Source organism: Ranitomeya imitator, chromosome 1 (genome assembly GCF_032444005.1).
Source record: "Ranitomeya imitator isolate aRanImi1 chromosome 1, aRanImi1.pri, whole genome shotgun sequence".
NCBI classification, from domain to species: Eukaryota; Metazoa; Chordata; class Amphibia; order Anura; family Dendrobatidae; genus Ranitomeya; species Ranitomeya imitator.
In genome coordinates, this window is record NC_091282.1 from 786,405,979 (window position 1) to 786,427,523 (window position 21,545).

General features: G+C 43.1%; 1 protein-coding gene across 3 annotated transcripts in view; it reads right to left on the bottom strand.

Moving 5' to 3' along the window:
- Nucleotides 1-21,545, bottom strand: part of CLMN (calmin) — a 136,651-nt gene that overhangs the window by 53,070 nt on the left and 62,036 nt on the right. Inside the window, exon 1 of one of the 3 annotated variants that reach the window (XM_069737509.1) lies at nt 260-327. The exons of 1 other annotated variant lie outside the window; for it this stretch is intronic. In XM_069737509.1, the coding sequence (XP_069593610.1) occupies nt 260-284 (25 nt within the window). In that variant the 5' untranslated portion in view covers nt 285-327. Of the gene's footprint in view, nt 1-161; nt 328-21,545 lie in introns of those variants that run through there. One more of the 3 variants, XM_069737518.1, reaches the window with a different exon arrangement.

Sequence of the window (21,545 nt, forward strand, 5' to 3'; positions counted from 1 at the left end):
CCTCACTACAACCCCCATGGGGTTAATGGAGTCAACTACTTCCATAGCTTCTACCATAAGGCAAGAACATAGAAGACTGAACTACAACTCCCATCCTAACCCACCTATTCGTCTATATACTCCTATGAGGCCTTCACAATATACAACATGACAGCCATTACCTTGTGATGAAGCCACCCAGTTATCTTTCTACCTGTAGTACTACAACCCCCATGGTGCTCAGGCAATGCTGGGATCTAGTAAGGTGGATTATTCCTACCCCAGCGAGCTCTCCCGCGCTCCATAGCCAGGCAGGCGGCAGATGAGGGTAGTAGTGTCGCTGCACACAGGTAATGTACCTGGAATGAAGGTGTTGTCTGCCAGGTAAATAGCTAGCATTAATATCCACCTGCCGTGACCCTGCCCAGAGCTGTGTGTAATCAGGGCACCCACACCCAGTGATACACCGGAGGAGGGCGACACCAGTCACCGACCATGTGCAGCCGCTTATAGATCAGGGTTAATGAGTGGTGACACAATTACTACAGCACATTAATAAAGTAGAGCAGCTCCCAGGATCCCCCGCTCTATAAATGGCGCAGCAACTCTTATGTAACAGTAATTAGTGCAATGGGGACAAACTGAGGGTAGCCGTCACACATTGCTACAGGAAAAAGGAGGCTGCCGGCAAAGTAATATGGCAGAGCCAGCCAGGCTATTAGAGAGCGACTCCAATCCTGAGGAGTTAGAATTCATTCCTGCGTGATAAAGCGTGGACGATATAACATAGGCGTCACTCAGGGGGTCACACTACCGTAGAATACATCACATAGCACTCGGCCCAGTGTTAATCTATGGGGCAGCTTCCATCAGAGTTTATCTTCTCAGGCATATTCGGCGTGCTGCGATTGTCACCGAGACTCAGCCAAAACTCGCCAATGCTAGCCGATGGGTGCGAGAAAAACTCGGACGCCACACGGACCATTCGTCTGGCTTGCGAGAAATACGCACACGTTTTCCTCATTTCATCCCATTGAGGATTTTAATTCAATGGAGAAAATCAGTGGGAAATGTCATGTCATACGGATGTCATACGGATACATAGGTGCGAGAAAATCGCGTAATCACATGGCAAACACATTACACACGGAGACCATATGAGACTCGGACCGATTTTTCATACGTTTAGTCCGACTCCAGCCTTATTGTACTAATCTATATAGCTACTATAATACTGCCCCATGTACAAGAATATAACTACTATAATACTGCCCCCTATGTACAAGAATATAACTACTATAATACTGCCCCTATGTACAAGAATATAACTACTATAATACTGCCCCTATGTACAAGAATATAACTACTATAATACTGCTCCTATGTACAAGAATATAACTACTATAATACTGCCCCATGTACAAGAATATAACTACTATAATACTGCCCCCTATGTACAAGAATATAACTACTATAATACTGCCCCTATGTACAAGAATATAACTACTATAATACTGCCCCTATGTACAAGAATATAACTACTATAATACTGCCCCATGTACAAGAATATAACTACTATAATACTGCCCCCTATGTACAAGAATATAACTATTATAATACTGCTCCTATGTACAAGAATATAACTATTATAATACTGCTCCTATGTACAAGAATATAACTACTATAATACTGCCTCCTATGTACAACAATATTACTATAATACTGCCCCTATGTACAAGAGTATAACAACTATAATACTGCCCCTATGTGAAAGAATATAACTACTCTAATACTGCCCCTATGTACAAGAATGTAACTACTATAACACTGCCCCCTATATGCAAGAATATAACTACTATAATACTGCCCCTATGTGCAAGAATATAACTACTATAATACTGCCCCTATGTACAAGAATATAACTACTATAAAACTGCCCCTATGTACAAGAATATAACTATTATAATACTGCTCCTATGTACAAGAATATAACTATTATAATACTGCTCCTATGTACAAGAATATAACTACTATAATACTGCCCCTATGTACAAGAATATAACTACTATAATACTGCCCCATGTACAAGAATATAACTACTATAATACTGCCCCATGTACAAGAATATAACTACTATAATACTGCTCCTATGTACAAGAATATAACTATTATAATACTGCCCCCTATGTACAAGAAAATAACTACTATAATACTGCCCCTATGTACAAGAATATAACTACTATAATACTGCTCCCTATGTACAAGAAAATAATTACTATCATACTGCTCCTATGTACAAGAATATAACTACTATAATACTGCCACTATGTACAGTATAAGAATATAATTACTATAATACTGCTCCTATGTACAAGAATATAACTACTAAAATACTGCCTCCTATGTACAAGAATATAACTACTATAATACTGCTCCTATGTACAAGAATATAACTACTATAATACTGCTCCTATGTACAAGAATATAACTACTATAATACTGCTCCCTATGTACAAGAAAATAATTACTATCATACTGCTCCTAAGTACAAGAATATAACTACTATAATACTGCCTCCTATGTACAACAATATTACTATAATACTGCCCCTATGTACAAGAGTATAACAACTATAATACTGGCCCTATGTGCAAGAATATAACTAATCTAATACTGCCCCTATGTACAAGAATGTAACTACTATAACACTGCCCCCTATATGCAAGAATATAACTACTATAATACTGCCCCTATGTGCAAGAATATAACTACTATAATACTGCCCCTATGTACAAGAATATAACTACTATAATACTGCCCCTATGTACAAGAATATAACTACTATAATACTGCCCCATGTACAAGAATATAACTACTATAATACTGCCCCCTATGTACAAGAATATAACTATTATAATACTGCTCCTATGTACAAGAATATAACTATTATAATACTGCTCCTATGTACAAGAATATAACTACTATAATACTGCCCCTATGTACAAGAATATAACTACTATAATACTGCCCCATGTACAAGAATATAACTACTATAATACTGCCCCATGTACAAGAATATAACTATTATAATACTGCTCCTATGTACAAGAATATAACTACTATAATACTGCTCCCTATGTACAAGAATATAACTACTATAATACTGCCCCATTTGTACAAGAATATAACTACTATAATACTGATCCTATGTACAAGAATATAACTATTATAATACTGCCCCCTATGTACAAGAAAATAACTACTATAATACTGCCCCTATGTACAAGAATATAACTACTATAATACTGCTCCCTATGTACAAGAAAATAATTACTATCATACTGCTCCTATGTACAAGAATATAACTACTATAATACTGCCACTATGTACAGTATAAGAATATAATTACTATAATACTGCTCCTATGTACAAGAATATAACTACTAAAATACTGCCTCCTATGTACAAGAATATAACTACTATAATACTGCTTCTATGTACAAGAATATAACTACTATAATACTGCTCCTATGTACAAGAATATAACTACTATAATACTGCTCCCTATGTACAAGAAAATAATTACTATCATACTGTTCCTAAGTACAAGAATATAACTACTATAATACTGCCCCTATGTACAACAATATTACTATAATACTGCCCCTATGTACAAGAGTATAACAACTATAACACTGCCCCCTATATGCAAGAATATAACTACTATAATACTGCCCCTATGTGCAAGAATATAACTACTATAATACTGCTCCCATGTACAAGAATATAACTACTATAATACTGCCCCTATGTACAAGACTGTAACTACAATAATACTGCCCCTATGTACAAGAATATAACTAATATAATACTGCCCTTGATAATGGTCATTTTATAATGCTGTAATTCTCGGTTGTTGGTAAATACTTACTATCTTTTTATGTTCTCGTCGCCTTTAATTAGTATCTGACATTTGGAGTCTGTATAATTGATATCTCTGTTTACTCTGCGCTCCCAGAATCCTTTGCTGCACTGATATTTACAAACTGCAGCTGATGTTTTATGAGAATTGACACTTTGTTTGCTCAAAATGGACATGACACACTTAACCCTTCACATGCCGCTAGGTAATAATTCTCTTAAAGTCACAGTGGCGCCATTTTAGCCTCCATTATTTTAGAAATAAGGGTTTATTTCAATCTATGTGAGATAAAATCAGGAATGTTTTAGCCATTTTACCAAAAACTGCTAAAATAACGTGCACCAAAATATTGCATGTAAGCTCAGCCTTAAAGGGGCGTGCATGACGATGGTGATGATGGCAGTGGTTAGGAGTTTTTTCAATTTATAAGCAGACTGGAAGGGAATATTCGTGGACAGAGGTCCCTATAAGGTTGGCGCTGGTGTTTTCCTTGCCTGCGTTGCAGGCCCTGGCTCAAAGACATGTGTTGTCATGGAAACAGTCAAAATGAAGGTCCTGACCCTGCCGCGGAAGGAAAACAATGCACATATCTAAGAATTATCAGGAAAAATAGATTTCACAACCATCAAGCTAAAAGTCTTAGAAAATCTAATGAAAAAAAGAGTAAAAATAGAAAAGGAATCTTTTTTTGCTGTTCCTTTAGTTGCTGTTTCTATGGTTACTGATGTACAATTATAAACATTCCATCAGTTGTTACATTTTATGGACAAATCCATGAAGTTTCTGTGACGCATCAATATTCCCAGCGCTGCCCCTTATTCTCCAGACTCCTGCCCCTTATTCTCCACACTCCTGCCCCTTATCCTTCACACTCCTGCCCCTTATTCTCCAGACTCCTGCCCCTTATTCTCCAGACTCCTGCCCCGTATTCTCCACACTCCTGCCCCTTATCCTCCACACTCCTGCCCCTTATCCTCCACACTCTTGCCCCTTATTCTCCACACTCTTGCCCCTTATCCTCCACACTCCTGCCCCTTATCCTCCACACTCTTGCCCCTTATCCTCCACACTCTTGCCCCTTATTCTCCACACTCCTGCCCCTTATTCTCCACACTCCTGCCCCTTATTCTCCACACTCCTGCTTCTTATTCTCCACACTCCTGCCCCTTATTCTCCACACTTCTGCCCCTTATTCTCCACACTTCTGCCCCTTATCCTCCACACTCCTGCCCCTTATTCTCCACACTCCTGCCCCTTATTCTCCACACTCCTGCCACTTATTCTCCACACTTCTGCCCCTCATTCTCCACACTCCTGCCCCTTATACTCCACACTCCTGCCCCTTATTCTCCACACTTCTGCCCCTCATTCTCCACACTCCTGCCCCTTATACGCCACACTTCTGCCCCTCATTCTCCACACTTCTGCCCCTTATTCTCCACACTTCTGCCCCTTGTTCTCCAGACTCCTGCCCCTTATCCTCCACACTCCTGCCCCTTATCCTCCACACTCCTGCCCCTTATTCTCCACACTCTTGTCCCTTATTCTCCACAATCCTGTCCCTCATTCTCCACACTACTGCCCCTTATCCTCCACACTCCTGCCCCTTATTCTCTACACTTCTGCCCCTCATTCTCCACACTCCTGCCCCTTATACTCCACACTCCTGCCCCTTATTCCCCAGACTCCTGACCCTTATTCTCCAGACTCCTGACCCTTGTTCCCCAAACTTCTGCCCCTTATTCTCCAGACTCCTGCCCCTTATTCTCCAGACTTCTGCCCCTTATTCCCCAGACTCTTGAACCTTATTCCACAGACTCTTGACCCTTATTCCACAGACTCCTGACCCTTATTCCCCAGACTCCTTACGCTTATTCTTCAGACTCCTGACCCTTGTTCCCCAAACTTCTGCCCCTTATTCTCCAGACTCCTGCCCCTTATTTCCCAGACTCTTGACCCTTATTCCCCAGACTCCTGACCCTTATTCCCCAGACTCCTTACGCTTATTCTCTAGACCTCTGCCCCTTATTCCCCAAAACTTCTGCCCCCTTATTCTCGAGACTCCTGTCCCTTATTCTAGAGACTCTTGCCCCTTATTCTCCAGTCGTCTGTCCCTTATTCTCCAGACTTCTGCCCCTTATTCTCTAGACTTCTGCCCCTTATTCCCCAGACTCCTGACCCTTATTCCCCAGACTCCTGACCCTTTTTCCCCAGACTTCTGCCCCTTATTCCTCAGACTCTTGCCCCTTATTCTCCAGTCGTTTGTCCCTTATTCTCCAGACTTCTGCCCCTTATTCTCCAGACTTCTGCCCCTTATTCTCCAGACTTCTGCCCCTTATTCTCTAGACTTCTGCCCCTTATTCCCACACTCCTGCCCCCTTTTCCCCAGACTTCTGCCCCTTATTCCTCAGCCTCCTGCCCCTTATTCCCCAGACCCCTGACCCTTATTCTCCAGACTCCTGCCTCTTATTCTCCAGACTCCTGAACCTTATTCCTCAAACTTCTGCCACCTTATTCTCAAGACTCCTGGCCCTTGTTCTCCAGACTCCTGATCCTTACTCTACAGACTTCTGCCATTCGCCCCAGCATCTGGATATGGGCTCCTGGGCAGATCCTGACTGATGTCCACTCGTTCTTGTCTAATCAGATCAGAGTTTATCACAGATTCTGGGTTTTGTGGCTTTTTGATTACTGACCGCAGGTTCTCACTGGGATAAGATCCGGGGAGTTTCCTGCTGTGGATACAAAATGTCAATGCTTTACCTCTGAGACACTTCGTTCTCACTTTCACTTGCGACCTGGTCTCCATCATGGGGGAAACCATCATCACCATGTTGTCCTGAATGATGGGAGAAATTGTTCTTGGAGGAGATGTAGATCCCATTCTTTATTCATGGCCATAATCTTAGGTATAATATTGAGTGAGCCCCCTCAATGGATGAGAAGATCCCGGCACATGAGTGGCCTTCGAAGGCTTTACTGCTGGCAGCCAGGGGACTCCTGACAGCGCCACCTTCTCTTCTCCTCACAGTCATTAGTCCAGACATCCCAGACAGTCTGAGGGGCTTCATCAGTCCTCTGCAGTCTCATCCCTGTACATCCATTATTTATTTTCACCTGGCCTCAGTCTCTTCCCAATCTCAAATGGCTGATAACAGAGAACAATCAAAAGAGTTCAACTGCTTAGTACAAACACATTCTCTGTGTCCATCCAATCATCTGGAATAGCCAATAATCCAGCAAGATTAACAGATTTATTTAAATTATAGTTCCAATTTTTTAGGTTAGTGTCTTCTTAAAAAAGGGGAAAAAATGCCACCAGCTGTGGGGGATGGGATTTCTCCATCACTAAATATCCTAAAATACCATAATAATACATAATCTGATCTGATTTTATGCTTTACACACTAATCCGGTTTTTGTTCAGCTCATCGGCCGCTTGCACAAGGTCATATTCTGGGCCCATACAAGGGGAGAATGATGATATCCAGAAACTTAGTGCAACATTGGATCAAATATCAAATGTTGTAATGAAAAACAGTATAGAAATCTACAGTTTATAAGTTCGGAAACCTCAAAACTGAAAGAAATTGTAAACAATAATGAAATATAAGTCAGAGGTTAAGAAAAAAAAAATGATTTCAGCCCGGAGAATTGAGAAGTCAGAAATGTTATGCATAGGAGTGTAGTACCCCACATGACCTGCAGGTGTCACCGGTATGAATAGACAAGAAACAAGACAGTGCGTGTCTTTATACAGGTGGACACAAAGAAAAGGGCAAAATTGGCATTAAAGGGGCAACAAGCGGCAAGCTCCTCGTGCTGATGTGGTACCTCAGTGACTTTAAAAGTCCGAGAGCTAAAAGTCTCTGCACAGTATCGCCCCCTTCTAGCATCTAAATCTGAATTGCTACTCACATCCCCTCTTTACTGTTTTCCCTAGAGTTCTGGTGTTCCGTTCATGAACCAGAAGGCTCAGGATTGACAAATGTTCTGCCAATACACTGTCAAGAAAAGGTTTTAGATATTTTTGTGATTATTGTCACAAAGTAACGCTGCTTCTGTGGCTGCCCTTTATGGGTCTCCTGAAAAGCCATTGTAGTGAGGAAGCGACCCGACAGCCCCATCCCTCTGGACCTGCCCTTTCTGCTTGGCTGAGCTATTAACCAAGAATGTGAAGAACCCTCTTGTTTTCATACAGGGACTTTCAGTAGTTTATTGTTTGCTGCCAGTCACTGGCACCAGGTTAAGAAAAAAATTACAGACACTAAATGCAACATTTAGTCACCCAGAACAGGGCATGCTGAGAGTTGTAGTCTCAGAAAAGCTGGCAACCCTGGGCTTGAAAAACATTTAGGATTCTGGGAAAGATGAGTGATGACCACTATGACCATCAGAAACATGCCATTCAGGATACTAGAAAAGCTGGGTGACAACCAGTATGACCACCAATGATTCAGTATACTGGGAAAGCTGGGGGACAACAAGTATGATCACCAATGATTCAGGATACTGAGAAGGCTGGGGGACAGCCAGTATGACCACCAGTGATTCAGGATCCTGGGAAAGCTGGGGGACAACCAGTATGACCACCAATGATCCTGGATACTGGGAAAGCTGGGGGACAATCAGTACAACCACTAGTCATTTGATATTCAACATACTGGAAAGCTGGGTGACAACCATTACAATCGCTAGTGCTTTTTGATTCAGGATACTGGAATAACGGGGGTGACAACCAGTACAAATGCAATTGAGACAGTGATTTCCTATTTAATATGCTGGGAAAGCTGGGTGAAAGCTCACATAGCTACCAGTAATTTACCATCCAGGATACTGGGACAACCAATATGGCCTCCAGTGATTTGATATTCAGGATCCTGGGACAGCCGGGTGACAAGTAGTCTGACGGACAATGATTTGCCATACTGGCCACAAGTGGTTGTTCTTCAGGATACTGGGAAAGCTGGGTGACCATTCCTGTGAGTGCTGACAAGGGGGCCATATTGACTGCCACATACTTTTTATCCACCCTCTTATATGTGGACCACGTTGCCCCCCCATTATCTTGGTCGCACTCCCTATTAATCAGCAGTGCCCGCTCAGCTTTTCCTTTCTGCGCTGACATGGAGAACGTCTGCGCTCCGTGTCCGCCGCTCAGTAAATGGGTGCAGAATCATTCGCCCCACTCCCTGCCAGCCTCTGTCTTTGGTCTCACCAGGGACGAGATGTCACCAGCACTTTACTGCTTCCTACAAGGGTCCGGTGCCAGCTGGCAGCGAAGTGGAGGAAGCGGCACGAAAATATGATAATAATAATAATAATAATAAAAGCGTTAGTAATGGTGTATAGCTATAGAGTGGGCATGTAAACTTCTGCAACTCAGTTTGTATTAATCCAGCGTATGCAAAATAAAAGCTGGCCAGACTGTTACAATTACTTCTACCATTTGTTCTATACAGCCCTTATGTAAATCTATGTGTCTCCATGACGACAGACTACAATCAGTCCGGTGTAGTCAGATCCTGCAGTCATTCCCTCAGTAGCTTCTACAGAAAAAGAGGCTAAGGGAGGATGGATGGCTGCCAGCTCCGATTATACAGGACTAGTTTGTGGTGTTACCATGGAGACACATAGGGCTGCATGAGCGCGGTATATACAAAGCATCAAATAAAGTATGCATGAAACCAGACTTATCAGACTCTGGAAGCAAATAATGATCCGCATGGCCACAGTCACATCTTATTACTGGAGGAGGATGACGAGGGACAAAAAGGTTATGAAGACGATCCTGCATAAGGGGCCACATCCACCTCCGGTACATTGTCATGGGATATTGGACCCATGTACTGCTCTTCACAAGGGCCCCTTCTGTCTGTGCCCGCCAGTGGTGATAACTGATAGACAAGTGGATTACGCCATGACACGGAGGAAGACGCCCCACTGCACCCCATTACATGCCCTTCATCTGCCCAGGCTGCTCTCAGCCTGAGAATTTGTTCTTTCCCAGGATTACTGAGAACATAGAGCGGCGCTGGGCAATAGCGACTGATCCAGAGGAAGCCTAAAAATAAACACGTTCCCAGAAGGGCTGCACGCACATCCACATCACTGAGCAAAATGCACTATGCAGCAAACTGCTTCATACACACATACTATGCACACATGTGTATAACACACATACTATACACACACGTATATAACACACATACTATACACATGTATATAACACGCATACTATACACACATGTATATAACACACATACTATACACACATGTATATAACACATGCACTATACACACATTTGTATAACACACATACTATGCACACATGTGTATAACATACATACTATACACACTCGTATATAACACACATACTATACACATGTATATAACACGCATACTATACACACATGTATATAACACACATACTATACACACATGTATATAACACATGCACTATACACACATTTGTATAACACACATACTATGCACACATGTGTATAACACACATACTATACACACACGTATATAACACACATACTATACACATGTATATAACACGCATACTATACACACATGTATATAACACACATACTATACACACATGTATATAACACATGCACTATACACACATTTGTATAACACACATACTATGCACACATGTGTATAACATACATACTATACACACTCGTATATAACTACAAAATGGAAAACACAAATTTAGAACATGTAAATGAACAAAGCCCGGAGCCAGAGACACAGGAATGCTGGGGGCCAGATCTGGAGATAACACAGGGGGGCAATAAATCCAAGATGGACTACGTTAGAGAGAATCCAGAGACTCTTTATGCAGATTTCACAAAGAAAGAACCAAAAAGAAAAACCAATGTATTATTCTATACAGACCACCCCTCAGCTTGGCGCACTGCGCTGTGCAAACGATACAAACATGTATCTAAAACCAACGATAAAGGTGTCCAGCAGATTAAAATTACCAGCCAAGCAGATGATGACACCAATGCGCTCACCATACTCCTATACAAAACTGGCACAGTCATGGCGCAGGGGACGGAGGAGATTCTGCAGCAATTTGAAAATTGTTTCTCCGATATCAAAGAGCAGGCACAAACCTATAAAGGACTACAAGCCCCAGCAGCTACCTCTAATGCTCACATAGGGATTCCCAGACAGAGCCGCCTAACCCCCGACACTTCACACCTCTCGCCTGATAACATCAGAGACTTCTTATCTCAACTAGAAAGAGACTTGGCCCAACTGAAATTTGAATGTGAAAGAAACTCACAAAGCAACGCAAATTACCAAGCAGCAAATGACACAGCCACACAGAAAATAAGGGCCGAAATGTGTGAAATGAAGTGTCAATACAAGGCAGCACTACAGGAAATGGGGGAGCTGAAAAAAGACAATGATCAACTCCGAAAGGAGATTAGAGAATTAAAAGCCCATAGCCCTGGTCATCTGAACCAGCAGGGGGCAACGAAAACAAGCCAGAGGGCAGACAATATGGCCAGCACTGAACCCCATCAGCAGCACCGTAGCCCACCCAAGACATCACAAAGTCCTGATACTGTCCTAATAATGGACTCAAATCCTGAAACCAGAGAGATGGAAGAGAGAACAGAACCAGCCACCAGCAAAGCCAGCACCACAGACCCTCGTCAGCAGCACCGTAGCCCACCCAAGACATCACAAAGTCCTGATACTGTCCTAATAATGGACTCAAATCCTGAAACCAGAGAGATGGAAGAGAGAACAGAACCAGCCACCAGCAAAGCCAGCACCACAGACCCTCGTCAGCAGCACCGTAGCCCACCCAAGACATCACAAAGTCCTGATATTGTCCTAATAATGGACTCAAATGGGAAGTACCTAAATACACAGCGGCTATTCCCAGGAAAACAGGTCCGTACAATCCGCTGTGCAAGTATTGAACAGGTGACAGAGGTCATCAGTAGACCACGGTTTACCAACCCAAAGCACATTATTATACACACGGGTACAAACAATCGGCCAGACCAGCAGATCGCAGAACAACTGATCAACCTGGCAAAGATGGCAAAACTAAAATTCCGGGACAGTAAAATCATTCTGTCATCGCTGCTTCCAAGAAAGGACATACCCAGGCAAACCACCCAAGCCATCAATGCAGAACTGACTGAAAAGATCAAGACTGTGCCAAACGTGACCCTGGCACAACACCTCTCCATAAACAACAGTCACCTGCACGATGATAAACACCTCAACAAACAAGGGGTCAGCCTCCTGGCCAAAGAGCTGAAGGACATCGTGCTAAACAGAGACCCCGGGCCTGGATTCAACAGTGGCCATAATCACACTGAAAGACCCCCGAGAACGATAAAGCAGAAAACCCCAAGGCTACCTCCTGGAGCTGGAAACAAAGCTCTTCACCCAGTGTCACACCATCGGAGGTGGAGACCTCCACCGAGGACACCACCAAGCCCACACAGATACATGCAGAGCAGAGATAGGGATGAGATAATAAACCTGCTCAATGCACTGCGCAGAATAATAATGTGACCGGATGGAACCAAGCACCGCTATAAAACTGTCAGAAATCCAGTTTGTCCCACACAGCCATACTCATTACAAGGTATATACACACAAACCACACAGAAGAATGTCTTCACTTACAATCAGCAGCTGGAATATCCAGGGTCTCAACGCCTCAACCTTTGGATCTAAAACAAAGGACCCTGATTTTATACAAAGTATGAAAAATATAGACATTCAGATCCTCCTGGAAACATGGACCAGAGCCGAAAACGAATCCCTGGTGCCTATTGGATACAAGGAATTCTTGGTCCATGCCCAGAAAAATAAAAACATCAAACAGGGCCGGGGCTCAGGAGGAGTAGCGATCTGGTATAAAGAGGAGCTCCACCAGTACATCAAACCGGTGAAGAAAGGAGGCAGCCACATATGGATCAGAATCAGCAGCTCCATCCTCACCTGTCAGTCTGATGTCCACCTCTGTGCCACCTATATACCACCGCCAGAGTCCCCCTACTTCAATCCAGACTGCTTCGAAATCTTACAAAGAGAAGCCGCCCATTATCAGGCCCTGGGCAAAGTTCTCATCTTTGGAGACCTCAATGCAAGAACAGGGAGAGAGAGAGACTTCCTGACCACGGATGGAAACATCTACATACTTGGAGCAGAGAATGACGGCCAAGACCCTGTACACACTGAGAGAAACAGCTATGACAGTACAGTCAACAAAAGTGGCAGAAAGCTCCTGAACGTATGTAAAAGTTTAGGACTTCATATCCTTAATGGACGATGCAAGGGTGACTCCTTAGGAAGGTATACACTAAACTCCCATGTAGGGAGGAGTGTAGTTGATTACGCCATTACAGACATGAACCTGGCAGATGTCAGCGCCTTCATAGTCACCCCACAAACGCACCTGTCAGACCACAGCCAACTTCTTCTGTACATGAAATCTACAGAGAAACCATCCACTCAGAAGCCACAGCAGAGCGGCCTCTTCACCCGGCCTCCATCCTATAAATGGTCCAAAATATCGGCACTAAGATATAAAGAAGCTTCCAGAAGACCTGAAATACAGCGGATGCTCCACCACTTCTACAACCTTGAGTACATGCCAAACCCAGAGGGAGTGAACCAAGCAGCAAAGGACCTCAACAATATATTCTACGCAATGGCCAGACTGTCCGACCTTAAAAAAGTCGACTACAAGAGACCAAAAGAAACACAGGTCAATGGCTGGTTTGACAGAGAATGTAAAGCTGTACGGAAGACCCTGAGAACAGCCTCCAACAAGAAACACAGAGACCCCAACCACCTGGGTCTGAGGGAAGCCTATGACTCCATACAAAAGCAGTACAAAACCATCCTCAGGAGGAAGAAGCAGAGTTACATCTCTACGAAGCTCAATCAACTCCAAGACGCCCTCCAAGACCACTCCTTCTGGGAACTATGGAACCACATGGACACCAAAGACAAGAAAAACAACAACCATATCCAAAATGGCAACCTCTGGCTCCAATACTTCAGAGACCTCTATAAAGACATTCCAAAGGAAGGACTAAGCCAAGAACAGGAAAACATAATAGCGAAACTAAAAGCAATGGAGGAAAAAATCAAAAACTTCCAAAACCCGGTGGATACACCTATAACACTACAGGAAGTAACCGAGAGACTCTCCTCCATAAGAAGTAGAAAAGCCGGTGGCCTAGATGGAATCCTACCAGAAATGCTGAAGTACAGCCCACCAGAAATACAGGCTGCAATGGTTAAACTCTTCAATATTGTACTGAGTGCCGGCTACTTCCCTTGTACCTGGAACCAAGGCCTCATCACACCCATCCACAAGAGTGGGGACAGGTATGACCCAGCCAACTACAGAGGCATATGCGTCAGCAGCAACCTGGGAAAACTGTTCAACAGTATCCTGAACAAGAGGATCCTCACCTTCCTCACCGAGCACAACGTCCTCAACAAGAGCCAAGCAGGGTTCATGCCGAACCACCGCACCACTGACCACATCTATACTCTGCACAGCCTCATTCAGAGACACATCTACAATACAAAGAATGGGAAGATATACGCCTGCTTTGTGGACTTTAAAAAGGCCTTTGATTCAGTGTGGCACCCGGGCTTATTCCTGAAACTGCTGGAGAGTGGAATAGGAGGAAAGACCTACGATGTCATCAAAAGCTCCTACACCGAGAGCAGCTGCAGCGTGAGTGTGAGCGGCAAAAGAACGGCTTTTTTCCAGCAGAGCCGCGGAGTAAGACAAGGCTGCAGCCTAAGCCCAACGCTCTTCAACATCTACATCAACGAGCTGGCTACCGCCCTGGAATCCTCCTCAGCACCAGGACTCACCCTCCACGACGCTCAGGTGAAATTCCTGCTGTATGCAGATGACCTGCTGCTGCTGTCACCAACCGAGAAAGGCCTCCAGGACAACCTGAAAATCCTAGAGAAATTCAGCTCCACCTGGGCCCTACCGGTCAACCTAAAGAAAACCAACACCATGGTGTTCCAGAGGAGAAAGAGAAGATCAGACCAACACCCATCATTTATCCTCAACAACTGCGACCTCACAGGAACGGACAAATATACCTACCTGGGCCTAGAGATTCACCGGTCAGGGAACTTCAAACAAGCCATAGAGACCCTGAAAGACAAGGCCTGCAAAACCTTCTATGCCATCCGAAGGACACTCTACCATCTGAAGCCACCAGTGAGGGTCTGGCTAAAAATCTTCGACTCCATCATCGCCCCAATCCTCCTGTATGGCAGCGAAGTCTGGGGTCCTCACACCTACCCAGACTGGTCAAAGTGGGACTCCAGTCCAACAGAAATATTCCACCTGGAATTCTGCAAGCACCTCCTCCAGGTCCATCGGAGCACCTCCAACAGTGCTTGTCGGGCCGAGCTGGGCAGATTCCCTCTACACCTGACAGTTCTAAAGAGGGCGCTGTCATTCCGGGCTCACCTGCATAGGAGCAATCCAAGCTCCCATCACCATAAAGCCCTGATACATGAAGGTGAAACAGAAAAACCAGAACCCCCGGAACAGCCCAGCCAAACCCAACCGGAGCAGAACACCAATCACAACAACCTGACAAAAGCCGGAATTAGGAAGATGGCAGATGAAGGCCAGGAGAGGTATGTCAGTGACTGGAAGAATGATATCATCAGCTCACAGAAACTGACCATGTACCGGAGCCTACAGAGAGACTACAGACTGGCCCCATATCTGGAGAAACTCCCGGACCCCAGAGACCGCCAGATCCTGAGCCGATATAGACTCAGCGCCCACAGTCTGGCCATCGAATGTGGCCGACACAGGCAGAGCTACAAGCCCAGGGAGGAAAGACTGTGCCAACACTGTGACCAGGAGGCCATAGAGGACGAAACCCACTTCCTGCTACACTGCTCCAAATTCTCAGCAGTGAGGGACACTCACTTCAGGAGACTCTCACATCTCTTCCCAGACTTCATCACCATGAAGGAGGAAGAGAAAACCTATATCTTGCTGGGAGAAGAAGAGAGAGCGGTGGAGATAGCAGCGCGGTATGTGAGCGAATGCCATAGACTGCGAGAAAGAGAACTATGATGCCATGGACTATAGCCCCCAACCTGGATCTGCCCCATCCACCTCCCCTATGCCATGGACTATAGCCCCCACAATGGACCTGCCCCATCCACCTCCCCTATGCCATGGACTATAGCCCCCAAACTGGACCTGCCCCATCCACCTCCCCTATGCCATGGACTATAGCCCCCAACCTGGATCTGCCCCATCCACCTCCCCTATGCCATGGACTATAGCCCCCAACCTGGAGCTGCCCCATCCACCTCCCCCCACAGCTCCTACCCAACATCCCCTCAGTCCCTATCCCTATTGCCTCTATACACTTGCTTTGGCAAAACTGATGTGTATCTGGTCCTGCCAATAAAGCTTCTTTGAATCATTATAACACACATACTATACACATGTACATAACACATACTATACACACATGGATATAACACACATACTATACACACACGTATATAACACACATACTATACACCTGTATATAACACACATACTATACACACATGTGTATAACACACACACTATACACACATTTGTATAACACACATACTATGCACACATGTGTATAACATACATACTATACACACTCGTATATAACACACATACTATACACATGTACATAACACATACTATACACACATGGATATAACACACATACTATACACACACGTATATAACACACATACTATACACCTGTATATAACACACATACTATACACACATGTGTATAACACACACACTATACACACATTTGTATAACACACATACTATGCACACATGTGTATAACATACATACTATACACACTCGTATATAACACACGTACTATACACATGTACATAACACATACTATACACACATGGATATAACACACATACTATACACACACGTATATAACACACATACTATACACACATGTGTATAACACACACACTATACACACATGTGTATAACACATATACTATGCACACATGTGTATAACATACATACTATACACAGACGTATATAACACACATACTATACACATGTACATAACACATACTATACACACATGTATATAACACACAAACTATACACACACGTATATAACACACATACTATACACATGTATATAACACACATACTATACACACATGTGTATAACACACAATATGCACATATGTGTATAACATACATACTATACACACACACGTATATAACACACATACTATACACATGTACATAACACACATACTATGCACACATGTGTATAACACACATACTATACACACACGTACAGTACAGACCAAAAGTTTGGACACACCTTCTCATTCAAAGATTTTTCTGTATTTTCATGACTATGAAAATTGTACATTCACACTGATGGCATCAAAACTATGAATTAACACATGTGGAATTATACACTTAACAAAAAAGTGTGAAACAACTGAAACTATGTCTTATATTCTAGGTTCTTCAAAGTAGCCACCTTTTGCTGTTACACATGCGTATAACATACATACTATATACACACGTATATAACACACACTATACACACATGTGTATAACACACATACTATACACACATGTATATAACACACATACTATGCACACACATGTATAACACACACTATGCACACGTGTATAACATACTATGCACACATGCGTATAACATACATACTATATACACACACACGTATTTAACACACATACTATACACACATGTATATAACACACACACTATACACACACGTGTATAACACACATACTATGCACACATGTGTATAACATACATACTATGCACACACGCGTATAACATACATACTATATACACACGTATATAACACACTATACACACATGTATAAAACACACATACTATACACACATGTATATAACACACATACTATGCACACACGTATTTAAAACACATAATATACACACATGTATATAACACACACACTATACACACACATGTGTATAACACACATACTATGCACACATGCGTATAACATACATACTATGCACACACGCGTATAACATACATACTATACACACATGTATATAACACACACTATACACATGTGTATAACACACATACTATACACACATGTATATAACACACATACTATGCACACACGTGTATAACACACACTATGCACACATGTGTATAACACATACTATGCACACATGCGTATAACATACATACTATATACACACACACGTATTTAACACACATACTATACACACATGTATATAACACACACACTATACACACACAAGTGTATAACACACATACTATGCACACATGTGTATAACATACATACTATGCTCACACGCGTATAACATACATACTATACACAGATGTATATAACACACACTATACACATGTGTATAACACACATACTATGCAAACGTGTATAACACACATACTATACACACATACTATACACATGTATATAACACACATACTATACACACACACATATATAACACATACATATATATAGCTCTGGAAAAAAATTAAGGGACCACTGCAAAATTTTCAGTTTGTCTGATTTTACTCTTTATAGGTATATTTTTGAGTAAAATGTAAATTGTTCTTTTATTCTATAAACTACTGACGACGTGTCTCCGAAGTTCCAAGCAATACATTTTTTATTTATTTTCTGAAAATGAGAAATGTTCAAAATAACAAAAAATGCATTGGTTGCAGATCTCAAATAATGCCAAAAAAACAAGTTCATAATCATTTAGAAACAACAATACTAATGTTTTTACTCAGGAAGAGTTCAGAAATCAATATTTTGTGGAATAATCACAGCTTTCATGCGTCTTGGCATGCTTTCCACCAGTCTTTCACACTGCTCCTGGTACAAAAATTTAAGCAGTTCTTTTTTTGATGGCTTGTGACCATCCATCATCCTCTTGATTACATTCCAGAGGTTTTCAATGGGGTTCAGGCCTGGAGATTGGGCTGCCCATGACAGGGTTTTGATGTGGTGGTCCTTCATCCACACCATGATTGACCTAGCTGTGTGGCATGGCGCATTGTCCTGCTAGAAAAACCAGTCCTCAGAGTTGGGGAACAGTGCCTGAGCAGAAGGAAGCAACTGTTTTTCCAGGATAACCTTGTATGTTGCTTAATTCATACGTCCTACACAAAGATTAACCTGCCCAATTCCAGCCTTGCTGAAGCATCCCCAGATTATCACTGATCCTCCACCAAATTTCACAGTGGGTGCAAGACACTGTGGCTTGTACGTCTCTCCAGGTCTCCATCTAACCATTAGACGACCAGGTGTTGATCTGGGGATGCTGCTGAGCACAACTGTACTATGCACACACACGCACATGTATATACAGTGGGGCAAAAAAGTATTTAGTCAGTCAGCAATAGTGCAAGTTCCACCACTTAAAAAGATGAGAGGTGTCTGTAATTTACATCATAGGTAGACCTCAACTATGGGAGACAAACTGAGAAAAAAAAATCCAGAAAATCACATTGTTTGTTTTTTTAACATTTTATTTGCATATTATGGTGGAAAATAAGTATTTGGTCAGAAACAAAATTTCATCTCAATACTTTGTAATATATCCTTTGTTGGCAATGACAGAGGTCAAACGTTTTCTGTAAGTCTTCACAAGGTTGCCACACACTGTTGTTGGTATGTTGGCCCATTCCTCCATGCAGATCTCCTCTAGAGCAGTGATGTTTTTGGCTTTTCGCTTGGCAACACGGACTTTCAACTCCCTCCAAAGGTTATCTATAGGGTTGAGATCTGGAGACTGGCTAGGCCACTCCAGGACCTTGAAATGCTTCTTACGAAGCCACTCCTTCGTTGCCCTGGCGGTGTGCTTTGGATCATTGTCATGTTGAAAGACCCAGCCACGTTTCATCTTCAATGCCCTTGCTGATGGAAGGAGGTTTGCACTCAAAATCTCACGATACATGGCCCCATTCATTCTTTCATGTACCCGGATCAGTCGTCCTGGCCCCTTTGCAGAGAAACAGCCCCAAAGCATGATGTTTCCACCACCATGCTTTACAGTAGGTATGGTGTTTGATGGATGCAACTCAGTATTCTTTTTCCTCCAAACACGACAAGTTGTGTTTCTACCAAACAGTTCCAGTTTGGTTTCATCAGACCATAGGACATTCTCCCAAAACTCCTCTGGGTCATCCAAATGCTCTCTAGCACACTTCAGACGGGCCCGGACATGTACTGGCTTAAGCAGTGGGACACGTCTGGCACTGCAGGATCTGAGTCCATGGTGGCGTAGTGTGTTACTTATGGTAGGCCTTGTTACATTGGTCCCAGCTCTCTGCAGTTCATTCACCAGGTCCCCCCGCGTGGTTCTGGGATTTTTGCTCACCGTTCTTGTGATCATTCTGACCCCACGGGGTGGGATTTTGCGTGGAGCCCCAGATCGAGGGAGATTATCAGTGGTCTTGTATGTCTTCCATTTTCTAATTATTGCTCGCACTGTTGATTTCTTCACTCCAAGCTGGTTGGCTATTGCAGATTCAGTCTTCCCAGCCTGGTGCAGGGCTACAATTTTGTTTCTGGTGTCCTTTGACAGCTCTTTGGTCTTCACCATAGTGGAGTTTGGAGTCAGACTGTTTGAGGGTGTGCACAGGTGTCTTTTTATACTGATAACAAGTTTAAACAGGTGCCATTACTACAGGTAATGAGTGGAGGAAAGAGGAGACTCTTAAAGAAGAAGTTACAGGTCTGTGAGAGCCAGAAATCTTGATTTTTTGTTTCTGACCAAATACTTATTTTCCACCATAATATGCAAATAAAATGTTAAAAAAACAGACAATGTGATTTTCTGGATTTTTTTTTCTCAGTTTGTCTCCCATAGTTGAGGTCTACCTGTAATGTAAATTACAGACGCCTCTCATCTTTTTAAGTGGTGGAACTTGCACTATTGCTGACTGACTAAATACTTTTTTGCCCCACTGTAACATACATACTTTACACACATACTATACACATATACAACATACATACTATGCACATTTATATCATTCAAATTCAAAGAAGCTTTATTGGCCCATAGAATGTAAGTCTGCAAGGACAGGGTCCTCTCCCCTCTGTACCAGTCTGTCATTGTAAACTTGTTTACTGTAAACAATATCTATAATTCTGTACGTAACCACTTTCTCATGTACAGCACCATGGAATTAATGGTGCTATATAAATAAATAATAATAATCTACTAAATAATTGTCTAAGGGTCACTTCCGTCTGTCCTTCTGTCTGTCTGTCACCGATAATCAGCGACGGGCACAGTCCGGAAGAAAATGGCCGCTCCTTACTCCCCGCAGTCAGTGTCCCCGGCGCCCGCTCCATACTGCCAGCTCCCCGCAGTGTCCCCGGCGCCAGCTCCGTACTCCCCGCAGTGTCCCCGGCGCCCGCTCCATACTCCTCGCTCCCCGCAGTGTCCCCGGCGCCAGCTCCATACTCCTCACTCCCTGCAGTGTCCCCGGCGCCCGCTCCATACTCCTCGCTCCCCGCAGTGTCCCCGGCGCCCGCTCCATACT